Genomic DNA, 13,357 nt, shown 5'->3' with positions numbered 1-13,357 from the left:
AGAATCCTTATGAACTCAAAGGATATTTGCGATGTACTTAGAGGTTGCACGGTAAGCTTTTTTTCTTTCTTTTTCCATAACTCCGTCTATGAGACTAAAAATTTCCCTGTTTTTAAGATAATGATTCTTGTATTTTTCAGGGTACTGAAAAGGTTTTAGGTATATCATTGGATATAGATGAGGTTAAAAAGGTGCGGATACATAAGAATGCCTTTGACGGGATGACTAATCTCCGATTTCTGAAATTCTACAAAAGTTCCTTGGAAAGGAAGAAAGGTTTTAGATGGGATCTACCCGAAAGATTCAATGATTTTCCCGATAAACTTAAGTTACTAAGTTGGCCAGGATATCCGATGAGATGCATGCCGTCTAATTTTTGTCCTGAATATCTTGTTGAGCTAAGAATGCCCAACAGCAAGGTTGAGAAGCTATGGGAAGGAGTTGAGGTAAGTGTCGATATATTATCAAAAATTGTGGTCGGTTCATCTATTTAGAAGATTCTTACATTTACCCAAAACATTGACAAGAATTTAGAATGCTAGATTACTAAAATGGGTTCTTGCACGACACTTTCTTTTGATGTGTAAGTTTATTTCATTGTCTATTTTGGTCAGCTGCTTACATGCCTAAAGCATATGGATTTTTCGGAGTCTGAAAACCTCAGAGAAATCCCAGATCTTTCAACGGCGACCAATCTTGATACTTTGGTACTCAACGGTTGTTCAAGTTTGGTGGAGCTTCATGATATCTCAAGAAACATTTCAAAGCTCAATCTAAGCCAAACATCGATCGTAAAATTCCCCTCTAAGTTGCATTTAGAGAAACTCGTTGAACTTTATATGGGGCAAACCAAGAATGAGAGATTTTGGGAAGGCGTTCAGGTATGATACTATCCTTAACCTTTCAATAACTAACGTTTGATAGGTTAATTAGTATCAAAATTTGTCGTTATTTAAAACATATTTGATTTGGAGTATGTTTAATGATTTTGGAAAATCTTAAGTCAACCATTTTTATAAACAAATGAAGAACCTGATTACTCGGCATCCGTAATATTTCTTCACATTCAACACATTTTGTGACAAATTTCATATAAATATGTTGCATGTGTACTTAGAGGTTGCATCTTTGACTACAAGACTAGAAAGTCTTATTATAAGAAATAAGAAAAAAGAAAACTAGACTACAAAATTATAAATCTTAAAGTCACCTAACTAGTGGTCTGTTGGGGGTATTTAATTATTTTTAAAGTATAGTTAGGAGAGGAAATGTACCACATAATGTTTAAAAACATATCTAAATTTGTCTTGGTTTTGTTTTGTTCATCAGCCTCTACCAAGCCTCAAGAAAATTGTGTTTTCGGGATGTGCAAACTTGAAAGAACTCCCAGATCTTTCGATGGCGACTAGACTTGAAACACTCAATCTAAGTGATTGTTCAAGTTTGGCAGAGGTAACTCTTTCCACGATTCAAAATCTCAATAAATTGATGATTTTGGATATGACAAGATGTTCAAGTCTAGAGACTCTTCCGGAAGGCATCAACCTGCCATCTCTCTATCGCCTCAATCTCAATGGATGCTCGCGGCTGAGGAGTTTTCCAAATATCTCAAATAACATCGCGGTCCTCAACCTAAACCAAACAGGGGTTGAAGAGGTTCCTCAATGGATTGAAAACTTCTTTAGCCTCGAATTACTGGAAATGTGGGAGTGCAACCAGCTAAAATGCATCTCACCAAGCATCTTCACACTCGATAATCTTAACAAGGTTGCCTTCTCAGATTGTGAGCAATTGACTGAAGTTATATGGCCTGAGGAAGTAGAAGACACCAATAATGCTCGCACCAACTTGGCATTGATCACTTTTACTAACTGCTTCAATTCAAATCAAGAAGCCTTCATTCAACAATCAGCTTCTCAGATTCTGGTCTTACCAGGTGTAGAGGTGCCTCCATATTTCACTTACCGCTCTAACGGTAGCTCCCTTACCATCCCTCTACATCGTTCTTCTCTCTCTCAACAATCATTCTTGGAATTCAAGGCTTGCGTAGTGGTTTCCGAAGAAACGGTGAACCATCAGCTGTGCTTTATAGACATTCAGGTACACTGTCGGTTTAGAGACAAGCACGGGAACTACTTTGAGCCCCCTGAACCAAGATTTTTATCCTTGCATCAGAAATATAATCATCTGATTATATTTCACTGTCAATTTCCTCTAAACCAAGACTGTGATCAAGTTGATATAGAGTTTCGTCTTACTAGTATTCGACTCTTACTAAAAGGATGCGGTATACGACTCCCAGATGACCCTATTCCATCTCTGGCTAGCCTGAATGAAGCGGATGAAAGCAAAGCTGGTGATGAGGAATTGAAGGGAAAGGAACAAGTTAGCCTCTTCAATGACTGTTCATCAGTGGAAAACCGACTTGGTAATCCAAAACATCTTCAACATGTTTGTGAAGCCAATGAAGAAAATTTGGCTAATGAGACTGAAAACGGTGAAGAATCTGGAGAAAGCAATGTAAAAACAGAGAGCAGCAGGAAGCGAATGCGGGTAAGCATGCATTATTAAGAATGTCCTCCGCAAAATACGATATATATCACAATGTCTTTTGGGATCTTTTATAATATAGAGAATGGGATTGTTTTTTTTTTTCTGCAGATCACTTGATACTTGTGCAGATAATGACGGGTTACCACTTGCCAGAACTTAAGATCATATGACTTGCTTCCCAAGGTACCTCCATCATTGGTTTCCTCTAATAACTTCTTATACACGTTTATTATTATTTTTCTTGTTTTGAAATCTGTAAAAGGTACTCCCTCTGTTTCAAAATATATGAAGTTTTGTTTTAAATCACACATTTTAAGAAAATTTATTTTGCTTTCTTAAAACTATCATTTAATATTTGGTTTTAAAAATTCAACCAATTAGAGAAAATACTGCATAATACAAACAGCCATAAAATATCAATTACATTTAAAACTGCATAGAAAGTTGCAAAACATCAAATATTTTGAAACAAAATAAAAACTCTAAAACATCCTATATTCTGAAACAGAGGGAGTATCTCAAAATTTATACTTATGTCTAGAATATTTATTCGTGTACATCAAAAGAAAATAAAGTCTAAAAGCAACATAAAACAAGAAAAATGCGAAAGAAACTAAGTGAACCAAAGAATCTTGAAGTTTCCAAAGGTTTTTATTTAGTTCATACTCTATTTATTACTTTTCAAATATTTAATTATGTCCTGTGAATGAAGCAAAATATGGATTCTTTGGAGACTAAAAAAGTTAACCACATCAACTCAGCTTTACAACCTGCAGGAACAAAAACTAAATGACCTTTAAGAATCACGAGAAAACCAAACAGCCTTAACCAAGAAAAGCACCATTAATCTAAACTCTCTTGGATCGATCTATATATAAACCCTAAGCTCTTAAGCTTTAACAAAAATCAAAAAACCTAAGCTCTTATAAGTCATTTCACACCGAAGAAAAAATGGTGGAACAGCAGATGAAACCGGTGGCCTCTTTTCTTTTAGTTCTGAACTTTTGTATGTATGCCATTGTTCTTGGAATTGGTGCATGGTCCATGAACAAAGCTATCAACCATGGCTTCCTTATTGGTATATGATTTTTTTTTTGTCAATGCATGGTCCATTGTTCTCTATTTTTTGTTTTCCTTTCTTGGTATTAAGTTCTTGATCGAATTAGAGTATCGGCTTATATATATATGAATTCTATTTAGTTATTTCACAACAATATTTATTTATGCATGCAAGTAATTTTAAAATACGTTTTAGATTTGCATGATACATAAGAGATTGAGTGCTTGGTGTGTGAGGCAAAACAAAACCTTTGTAAACTCATAAATATTTTTTAGTTACATATATTACAAGCCTTTTGTTGTGCCAACGAACTATTTTTATTATGGAATCATCCATATGGCCGATTAATCAAGATTCAATATTTTTTCTCCTTGTAATAATAAAATTCAAGGTGCGGATTATAGTCTTCCGGCTCATTTCTCGCCAATACATTTTCCAATGGGCAATGCGGCCACCGGATTCTTCATTATGTTTGCTTTAATTGCTGGAGTTGCTGGAGCTGCCTCGGTTATCTCCGGCGTCAGTCATCTCCAATCATGGACTTCTACTAGTCTCCCAGCAGCTGTCTCCGCCGCCACCATTGCTTGGTCGCTGACACTTTTAGCCATGGGGTATAGACGTTGAAACAACACTTTTGACTTAATAATCAATTCTTTTATTTCATCAATTTCGTACCAAAAATAGCATACAATTCTATAGGTTATTGAAACCTCTATTTTTTCAATGGTCTTGTGTAGATTTGGCTGCAAGGAAATTGAACTTGGGATGAGAAATGCTCGTCTGGTGAGTAAAACTCTATTATATCAATTTATTGCACAAATTCGTTATTATAGCAATTGATAAAAACATAGAACGATTGATTTCTGAAATTAAAGTAAAAGTTCGTTACTTTGATTTCTCGGCAGAGGACAATGGAGGCATTTCTAATAATACTTTCGGCAACACAACTTCTCTATATTGCTGCTATATACGGAGTTCGAAAATAAATCAAGAAATCATACGGTTTTCTTTTCTTCTTTTTCTTTGTTTTGTAATGTGAATTCGTATCCAATTTGTTTATTTGAAGATGTAATTGTGTGTTTTGGATTATTTGATTGGATTTCTACTAGAACTTTTCTATTCTACTACAAAGTTGTACTATTATTATGTTTAAGGCTACAAATTAACTTATGTAAGAGGGTTCCGTATTTGATCCGCAATGGATTATTTTAATTTTTTCGGCCCGTGTTATTACGAATTACTATAATTTATGAATGATAAATAAAAAGCGGTTCAAATTCACAAACGATTTTGGCCGACTAAGATTCATGAATTCAAAACCATAGTCCGATTGTTTGATGGTGTTGTCTTGTCGTTGTCGGGTCGGACTACAGAATACGCTATTGACTATTATTATTATTATTTGGACTAATTCTGTTGCAAGTTGGCAAGTTGGCTCTTTTAAGGTTTCTCTCAGATTAAGACCCGCCAATGTTTCTCCATCGAACAAATATTTAGATATCATTTGAAAGATCAAATATATAAGAAACCAAATCAGAGAGAGTGGGAGAAAGGAGCCATTAGCGATGAAGTTCAAGGAAATCGCAGACGCATTCAGGGAACTAGCGGTCATTGTGAATAAGCCGAATTCGGACGTGCCTGTGAAGCTGTTTTCTCACGCTTGCTCTCGCTTCTTTCTCATATTTACCGTCCTTAAACCTGCCTTCAAGTTTGCCGAGAATGACTATGTTTCCAAGGTATATATGTTCTGGTGCCGAGAGTAGTATTCATGAAATATATTGAAGACATTGTTATACAGAATATAAAGTTCTGTATAGAAATGTTAGATTTTTTTTTTTTCCTTCGTGTCTTTTCTTTACGAATTGTTCATTGTGTTCCCACTAACTGGCTGGAAATATTGAAATAAAATCTTTGCTTAGGTTAATGATCTTGCCAAGGCATCACCCTCAACATTGACATTAGAGGCAATGGTTGATAGAGATATTGAGGCAAAACGTGTTAGGAAAGTTGGTAGTCATACAAGAAACCTTTTGAGGGTAAAGCGTGGTCTAGAAATGATAAGGGTTCTATGTGAAGAGACATTAGCCACTGAGTAAGTGTTCCTCTAGACTCTCATTTGTGAGTTTTGCGACATCTTCAATCGAGCCTTGCCATCTTCCATATGTGTCATTCCAAGTTTTTATATATTTCATTTTTGTAACTGAAATTCTAAACTAATCTTTGAAATCTATACTCACCATGTGAATTCTGTACTGGTGTTGAGAGGCTCGTGGTCTAGGGGTTCCTTTGTGCTTGGGGGCCTAGGTTCGAGCCCTATCAGTTAGGAACATATTTTCCTACCTCAGGATGGTGGCCGGATGGTAGGAAGACAACATTATTAGAATATGGGCTTCCAATTCAAAATCAATTAGCAATTAGTGGATGGCCTATATCTCTTATATACTGTTAGGACCACATTGTTATCCCTAATAAACATAAGACTTAAGGCGTAAATTTGCATTCGCTTAAAAATTAAAATGATGCTTATGGACTTTGGGCTTGTTTGGGGTTTATGCACTCTCACTAGTATGGCCTTGGGCTCGCCTCTCACTATTCTAGATGTTTAAGAAGATATGCAGGTGTGCTCCTATGGGATTAGTCGATCCGTAGTGCTAAAAAAGAATGTGCATCCAGGGGAAAACAATTACTGTTATAGACGAATAAGCCCTAACCATTGAACTACCATCACTTGGTTATGCTCCTATATATTAACACAATATAAATGTGTTGCAATAATTCCATGCTAGCTAGCTGAGTACTTGTTGTAACTATTCTTTTTGGGTCAATATCAAAAGATTTTAAATGTGTTTGAATATGATTTGTAGAGCTGATAGCCCCCTAAAGGATGCAGCATATAAAGCTTACAATCAGGTGTTTGGTCCGCACCATGGGTGGGCTATTCAGCTAGCTGCTTCTACAGGATTTGGCTCTCTTCTTCTGATGCAGCGTAGAATTAGGATAATTCCAAATATCTTTATTATTTCCTAATATCTCTATTTAATTATTTAGATAATTTCTATTTATTGTTTTATGAATATTCTAGAGTTTTTTAGATTTATTATAAATAAGGCTTTTAGGCCTAGGGTTGTATATAATTGATTTGATTAATAAAATTAAAGAGCTTTTAGCTTTTCAAGGAAGAGTATTCTCTAATCCTAGTTTTCGGTAGATCTCGAGAGATCTCAACGATTATAAGAAGACGTAGGATTCTGTATTCGCGGAGAATCAACGAATTCCTCACGTTCTCTCGTTTCTGGTATTCTGAGGAATCAACAGATCCGAGAAACCCTAGTTATCCGGTATTCCGAGGAATCAACGGATCTCTAGTTTTATCCTTAAACGGTTGACCGGAAACGTCTACCCTATCACAGGCGAAAGTCTGTTTTCTGAAGAAGAAGAAAACCATGAGATCTACAGAGAGATCTATGGTGGTCCCATCTATGATATCTATGAAGAAGATGTTATAGATATCGATTTGGGTTTTCTAGAAGATGCTTTTGAGATTCTGATTTCTGCAAATTATGGGCGAAATCAGAACAGTGCAAAATCTGGGCGAATTTCGACTTGTGCAAAATTCGTGTTTTTTGCAGAAGTTATGGAAAGTCCGATCTGTGCAAATTTCGTGCAATATCCGACCTGTGCAAAATTCGTACAAGAAGATATTCGTGCGAATTTCGTGCAACATACAAGTCGTGCAAAATTCGGTTCAGATATGGTTCGTGCAAATTTCGGGCAGAATCAAAAGTTGGAGATAAAGACAGATATTCGAAGATCTCCTATGCTGAAAACCCTACTGAAGATTCGGGGACGAATCTTTCTTGGCCGGCGGGAGCTGATGCAGCGCAGATACAAGATTCTAGGACGAATCTTTTCTTGGCCGGCGAGACCTGATGCAGCGAGATATTTGGAAATATTTCAAATATCTATTTCTATTATCTTTTAATTTATTAATTATAATTATTCTAGAATATTCTATGGATTTTAGGGTTTTATGCTTTTATTATAAATAGCCTTCTTAGGCCTCCTATTGTATGAAGTTATTGATGAATTGATTAATCGAAAGATTTAAAGAGGTTTTGATAAACAACTGTGAAGAGTATTCACAACCCTAAGAGCTTTTGCGAAAGCCCTGAGAGGAGGACTCTCAAACCCTAGTTTTCCGGTATTCCGAGGAATCAACGGATCTCTAGTTCTATCCTTAAAGCTTCCGCTACTTCAGTTGGTATCAGAGCTCTGTCTCTTTGATTTCTCAATCGAAGAACGATTCTGGTGATCATGTTGAGTGGTAACTTTTATCCCTTTGCAGAAGAAAGTTTGTTTGAAGATGGTTACATAGAAATTTACGGTGATCCTATCTACGATATCTATGAAGATGATGATGTCTTACTTATTGATCATGTCGATTTTATGTTCAGCGATGGTGCGTTCGAGAAAATCTGTGCAGAATTCGGGCAAGATACTCTTCGTGCAAAATCCGGGCGTAGTCAGATCTGTGCAAAATTCGGGTTTCCTGCAGAAAACATGAAAGATCAGATCTGTGCAAGTTTCGTACATATTCCGGTCCGTGCAAATTTGGGTCAAAACGGATTCGTGCAAATTTTGGGTCAAATCAGATTCGTGCAACTTTCGGGTCTGATCCAGTTCGTGCAAAAATCGGGAAAAATCAAGAGATGAAGATAAAGATGGATCTGCGAAGATCTCCAATGCTGAAAACCCTGCTGAAGATTCGAGGTCGAATCTTTCTTGGCCGGCGAGAGCTGATGCAGCGCAGTTACAAGATACGAGGACGAATCTTTTCTTGGCCGGCGAGACCTGATGCAGCGTAGAATTAGGATAATTCCAAATATCTTTATTATTTCCTAATATCTCTATTTCTTTATTTAGATAATTTCTATTTATTGTTTTATGAATATTCTAGAGTTTTTTAGATTTATTATAAATAAGGCTTTTAGGCCTAGGGTTGTATACAATTGATTTGATTAATAAAATTAAAGAGCTTTTAGTTTTTCAGAGAAGAGTATTCTCTAATCCTTGTTTTCGGTAGATCTCGAGAGATCTCAACGATTATAAGAAGACGTAGAATTCGGTATTCGCGGAGAATCAACGAATTCCTCACGTTCTCAGAGGAAACGGCCAAGATACATATTCAAAGCTATGTTTCTGCATCCGCATCAGTGATCGCATATGTTGACAACCTCTTCCTCTCCAGGAATCTTGGTATCGATTTACATGGCCTAGGCCAATTTTCCATATTACTCTTTCTTTACTAGTCTTTTTATCAATCTATGTAATGAGACTACAGTGGTCCGGCTCGACATGAACCGCTTTGGTACGTTTTGAACTTTTTAAAAATGAATTGCTATATATTTCTTTATTTCAAAGATTTACAGGACCAAAAAAGACAGGAAATCTCTTTAAAAGAAAATTGATTGACAAAGCTATCAAATATAATTTTACTTAAAGTATAATTAAGCACTAGAATCTTAGTCTCTATGATTACAAATTTAAGTAATAGAATATTGTAAATCTACATTTTAACCAAAATAATCAACACTAATCATTAATTTCTACACATAAAAACCAGAGGAGAGTAGCATCGTTTGGGTGAAGATGATAGTAAGAAGATCCAAAAGCAACAGAAGCCACACCAACGTAAAAGCAAGTCGGTTCTGGTAAACATTAACTTTATCCAGAGAGTACTCCAACATTGCCAGCTTATGCTCTCATTGACAACATTTTGTCTCAGTTTGCACTCATGTGAAAAGCTACAAGTGATGCATAAGTACCACCTGAAATCTCCATTAACGTCTCATGTCTTCCACTCTCTGCGATCACACCATTCTTCACAACCGCGATCACATCCGCGTCCTTAATCGTAGTGAGGCGGTGAGCCACCACAACCGTGGTTCGGTTCACCATCACCCGATCAAGCGCATCTTGCACCACCCGCTCAGACTCTGCATCCAACGCGCTTGTCGCTTCATCAAGCAACAAAATTTTAGGATCCTTGAGAATAGCCCGAGCAATCGCGATCCTCTGTTTTTGACCACCGGATAATTGTCTGGGATGAGAAATGCTCGTCTGGTGAGTAAAACTCTATTATATCATTTTACTAGAAAAGACCCACGCGATGCGTGGGAATAGTTTGAATATATTTTACCGTAAGAAAACTAAATTAGTTTAACTTAAAAGCTTATTATAACCTGTATTATAAAGAAAATATTAACAAAAAGCTTTCAAATTATTCATTAAAAGTATTAGTAAACAAATCTTCCAATTTATTTCTTCTCTACAATGACTTAAAAAGTTGTAATTTACATGTTTAAATAAATCATATGATTTGACAAAACATCATCAATATATTTGAAAGACTTTTGAATTAACATTTTCGAGGGAGATTGGAAAAATAATGAGAGGGCTTTGTGTAAAAAAAAAAAAGACGGTGGACAAGAAGTGAAAAAATTAGTGAGTTGAGATAATATTTTGTTATCTTAAAAGTCAAATACTTGTTGATTATTACAATATTACCATCACAAATAGAATTTATACCACAATTATAGAAAACAAAACAGTACTCTTAAATCCTAGTAACTAAATAAATTTAACAAATAATTTATTATTATTTTTGCCAAATTTGTAATAAATTGTAAAATAATGTAGTGAAATTTTTTGTAACTTATGTGTATCTATAGAGGGTAACAAAATTTTGAATTAAAGTACTACAAAATAATGTTGGATTATATAAAGCTAAGAAAATGTAAAGACAATACATTAGTGGTAAATTTTAATAGAAACATAATGATTTAAGATATTATGAAAAATATTTAATCGATATTTTACGAAAAATTGTCAAGTAGTATCATTACAATACATGGATGTTACGTTAAATTATCATTTATATCTCTTGCATCCATTTTGATAATTTGATTTATTAATAATTCATGTAATAGTTAGTTCACATAGCTATTAGTCTTTTAAATTAGAAAGAAAATTATAAGCATGCGTAGTCATAATTATAAACGGTAGTATTCATAAGTGTTTTAAAATTGAATCTGTAAGAGCTTATTCAATATTGTCTTTATCCCTTATGTTACATGTTTACTTTAAAATAATGAAAATTTAGGTATATAAAATTTTAAAATATATAAAATGTCGAAATAGTTATTTAAAATGTAGGCAACTTAAACATCATTATGAGGTCATTTATACAATTAATGCTCGATTAATAAGAAATCATTTATTAATAATAGGCTGTAAGGATGCTCAATATTTATTTGAAAGTGAAAATAGAAACAAAATAAGAAAAATATGGCACATATCACTTAAAACAAATATTAGAACATCTTATATATGTTAATTCTCAATTTTATAAATGATAGTAAAATGGAAAATATATATAAGATGTGAGAGTAATTATTGAAAATTGCTAAGTTGAAGATTGTTAAATTTATATTTTGAATATATACCGCTTAATCAGAAAATTAATTTTTCATGATAATTTATTTTAACGGAAGAAAACAAAAATGGCTCACGTTGGCAAAACAAAAGAGCATTTTGTATATGTGTAGAATATCTTTCGAAAATATTTTTTATATGAGATTTGAAATTGTATTTAGTGATTTTGAAAAATTGTCACCTATTTAGAATTGTTAGCTAAACAAAATTCATCATCATATAGAAATATTTTCAACAATATAGTCTGCATACACAAAACATATATATATATATATATTACACAGCAAATCTTACCATTATAAACGTAATAAAATATGACATTATGGATTGAAATATACTTAGAAAATGACATAAAAAAACAAAAGAAAAAAATAACACCATCAATTATATTAAAAGTGATGTATAGGATATACAAATTGATTTCATAAGAAAATTTAATCGTAAGTAATTTACCTTATAAGGATGATGACTTCTATTTTTTCATGAAATACATAACAAATAAAAACTATAGATAACCAGAAAAATATAATGACCTCACATGAAGGTTCAAAATCAAATTTGAGACAAATTGAACATAAGAAATTCCATGAAAAGACAAATACAAAAACATAAGAAACTACCAAATGTAATGATCTCATAAAAACTTGAACAAATTGAAACATATAAAAAAAAAAACTATAAGATATAAATACAAAAAGGCATAAGAAACCACAAAGAGTTATATGATCTCACACATGAATTTGATGTCAATTAGGTTCACTCTAGAATAAATGGTGGTAAGAGCTACTAAGCATAATTCGATTAAGCGAAAATATTAGTGAAGGAAAAAGGATTAGAAACCAATAAAATTAAATTTAAAGCATCAAATTAAAGGAAGAGATATCATTTAAAAAACAAAAAAAAAAAAGCTACCCTCAAAACCTCTTGTATTTTGGTTTTTGATGGATTTTGGGTCTCTCATGTTGAGATTTAAGATTGGAACCAGGGGAAAGGCTCTCAAAGGCAGTCGGCCCGGAATGCCTCGTTAGTCTTTCTAATTGTGCTATTCTTATAATGATGAAATAAATTATACGGCTGATAGTTCGTCGAAATTACTGATCGAACCCGGCTCTAATTGGGTGAACCACATTAGAGCTTGGCCACATAGATTCTCCGAAAAAAAGCTTGCAGTAGCCTGCGTCCTCATCAGCTTCATCCAACTCGACTCTTCCTGCAGCGATCAGAAAAGCTGCGAGATAGTTTTTTGGATCCTCCAATCCGCTGTAAGGGTCCAACTTGAGTTTTCGGGAATCTTTGATCCTCAAACTTGCTATTCCCGAGATGAAAGGTGTTCGCCTAGCCTCTTCAATGACTCGATTGATGTCTGGCTCTGAACTTGTAGCTTGATGAAATTTTGATTTCATTTCTTTTAATTCCTGGCTAACCTTCCTCATGGTCTCGAACTGGTCGAGGTTCTCCTGCTCGTACTGAGCTGCAAGTTGTTCTTCATCCCCGAGCTGCGTCTCTTCCTCCAACGTCTGAGCTACATTATTAGTAGCACCGGGGGTTGTTTGTCCGCTGGTTTCATTTCATGCAGCGGAACTTGGCGAGTTGAATATCTCTCTTCGGATTCCCATCGGGTTTCCTGCACTTAAAGAACGAACACGAGTTTGTATAGTATTGACGTTTTGACTAAGAGATACCTGGGATGTTTGCAACGTATCGACGGCCTTTTCCACATCCGAGAACTTTTGTGATATGTCCGACATGGTTTGCTGCATAGCTTTGAGGGTTTCGGCCAATGATGTCTTAGCGGCGTCTCCTCCGGACATTGTTGCTTATCTCGGAAGTGTGAAAAAGAAAAAATCTGACCACTCAAGAACCTTCGATCCCCACAGACGGCGCCAAAATGTGGATATCGGATTCACACACTCAAGTATTTTATTAAGTAGGAAAGATTATTCTTGAGGGACAAAAAATGAATATGTAAAAACTTATAAATTGCTACGAGAATTGCTATTGTATTTCTTTTTTGAGAGGAAGCCCCCCTTTACATGGCCATTGGCCTCTATATTTATACATAGATAAACGACATTAAAATGAGAAATTAAGTACAATTATTCCTTCTTAAATGTGTCCGTTTTGATTCTTCGACTTTAATGCTCAACGTTTGAATTTGAGTTGACTCTGATCTTTATGGGCCTCGCCTCTTTTGGCCCAAGTGTCCTTGAACCGACTTTCCCGTGTCTTCTACACCGAACTCGTGTCACA

The 13,357-nt window shown here is 34.7% G+C and overlaps 2 protein-coding genes across 6 annotated transcripts in view; both read left to right on the top strand.

Moving 5' to 3' along the window:
- LOC9301258 (accelerated cell death 11) overlaps positions 1-13,357 on the top strand; it is a 64,546-nt gene that overhangs the window by 6,715 nt on the left and 44,474 nt on the right. Inside the window, exons 3-8 of one of the 3 annotated variants that reach the window (XM_021011508.1) lie at positions 22-51; positions 141-446; positions 615-881; positions 1,330-2,553; positions 2,662-2,736; positions 4,005-4,092. The exons of 1 other annotated variant lie outside the window; for it this stretch is intronic. In XM_021011508.1, the coding sequence (XP_020867167.1) occupies positions 22-51; positions 141-446; positions 615-881; positions 1,330-2,553; positions 2,662-2,670 (1,836 nt within the window). In that variant the 3' untranslated portion in view covers positions 2,671-2,736; positions 4,005-4,092. Of the gene's footprint in view, positions 1-21; positions 52-140; positions 447-614; positions 882-1,329; positions 2,554-2,661; positions 2,737-4,004; positions 4,093-8,776; positions 9,036-13,357 lie in introns of those variants that run through there. One more of the 3 variants, XM_021011515.1, reaches the window with a different exon arrangement.
- On the top strand, positions 2,933-8,663 carry LOC9301257 (accelerated cell death 11). Of its 3 annotated transcripts, XM_002865137.2 has the most exons (5): positions 2,933-3,631; positions 4,005-4,224; positions 4,351-4,396; positions 4,519-5,349; positions 5,533-5,865. In XM_002865137.2, the coding sequence occupies exons 1-4, from the start codon at positions 3,505-3,507 to the stop codon at positions 4,597-4,599; spliced, it is 474 nt and encodes a 157-aa protein (XP_002865183.1). In that variant the 5' UTR covers positions 2,933-3,504; the 3' UTR covers positions 4,600-5,349; positions 5,533-5,865. The 3 variants fall into 3 exon arrangements, with proteins under 3 accessions (XP_002865183.1, XP_020867211.1, XP_002865182.2); XM_021011552.1 differs by lacking the exons at positions 2,933-3,631; positions 4,005-4,224; positions 4,351-4,396 and adding an exon at positions 6,822-8,663 and having other exon boundaries at positions 5,105-5,349; positions 5,533-5,705; XM_002865136.2 differs by lacking the exons at positions 2,933-3,631; positions 4,005-4,224; positions 4,351-4,396 and adding an exon at positions 6,478-6,792 and having other exon boundaries at positions 5,111-5,349; positions 5,533-5,705.

The sequence above is a fragment of the Arabidopsis lyrata genome, assembly GCF_000004255.2.
Source record: "Arabidopsis lyrata subsp. lyrata unplaced genomic scaffold ARALYscaffold_8, whole genome shotgun sequence".
Classification (NCBI taxonomy): domain Eukaryota; kingdom Viridiplantae; phylum Streptophyta; class Magnoliopsida; order Brassicales; family Brassicaceae; genus Arabidopsis; species Arabidopsis lyrata.
The sequence above is the reverse complement of the archived record's forward strand: the minus strand, read 5'-3'. Positions and strand labels throughout refer to the sequence as shown.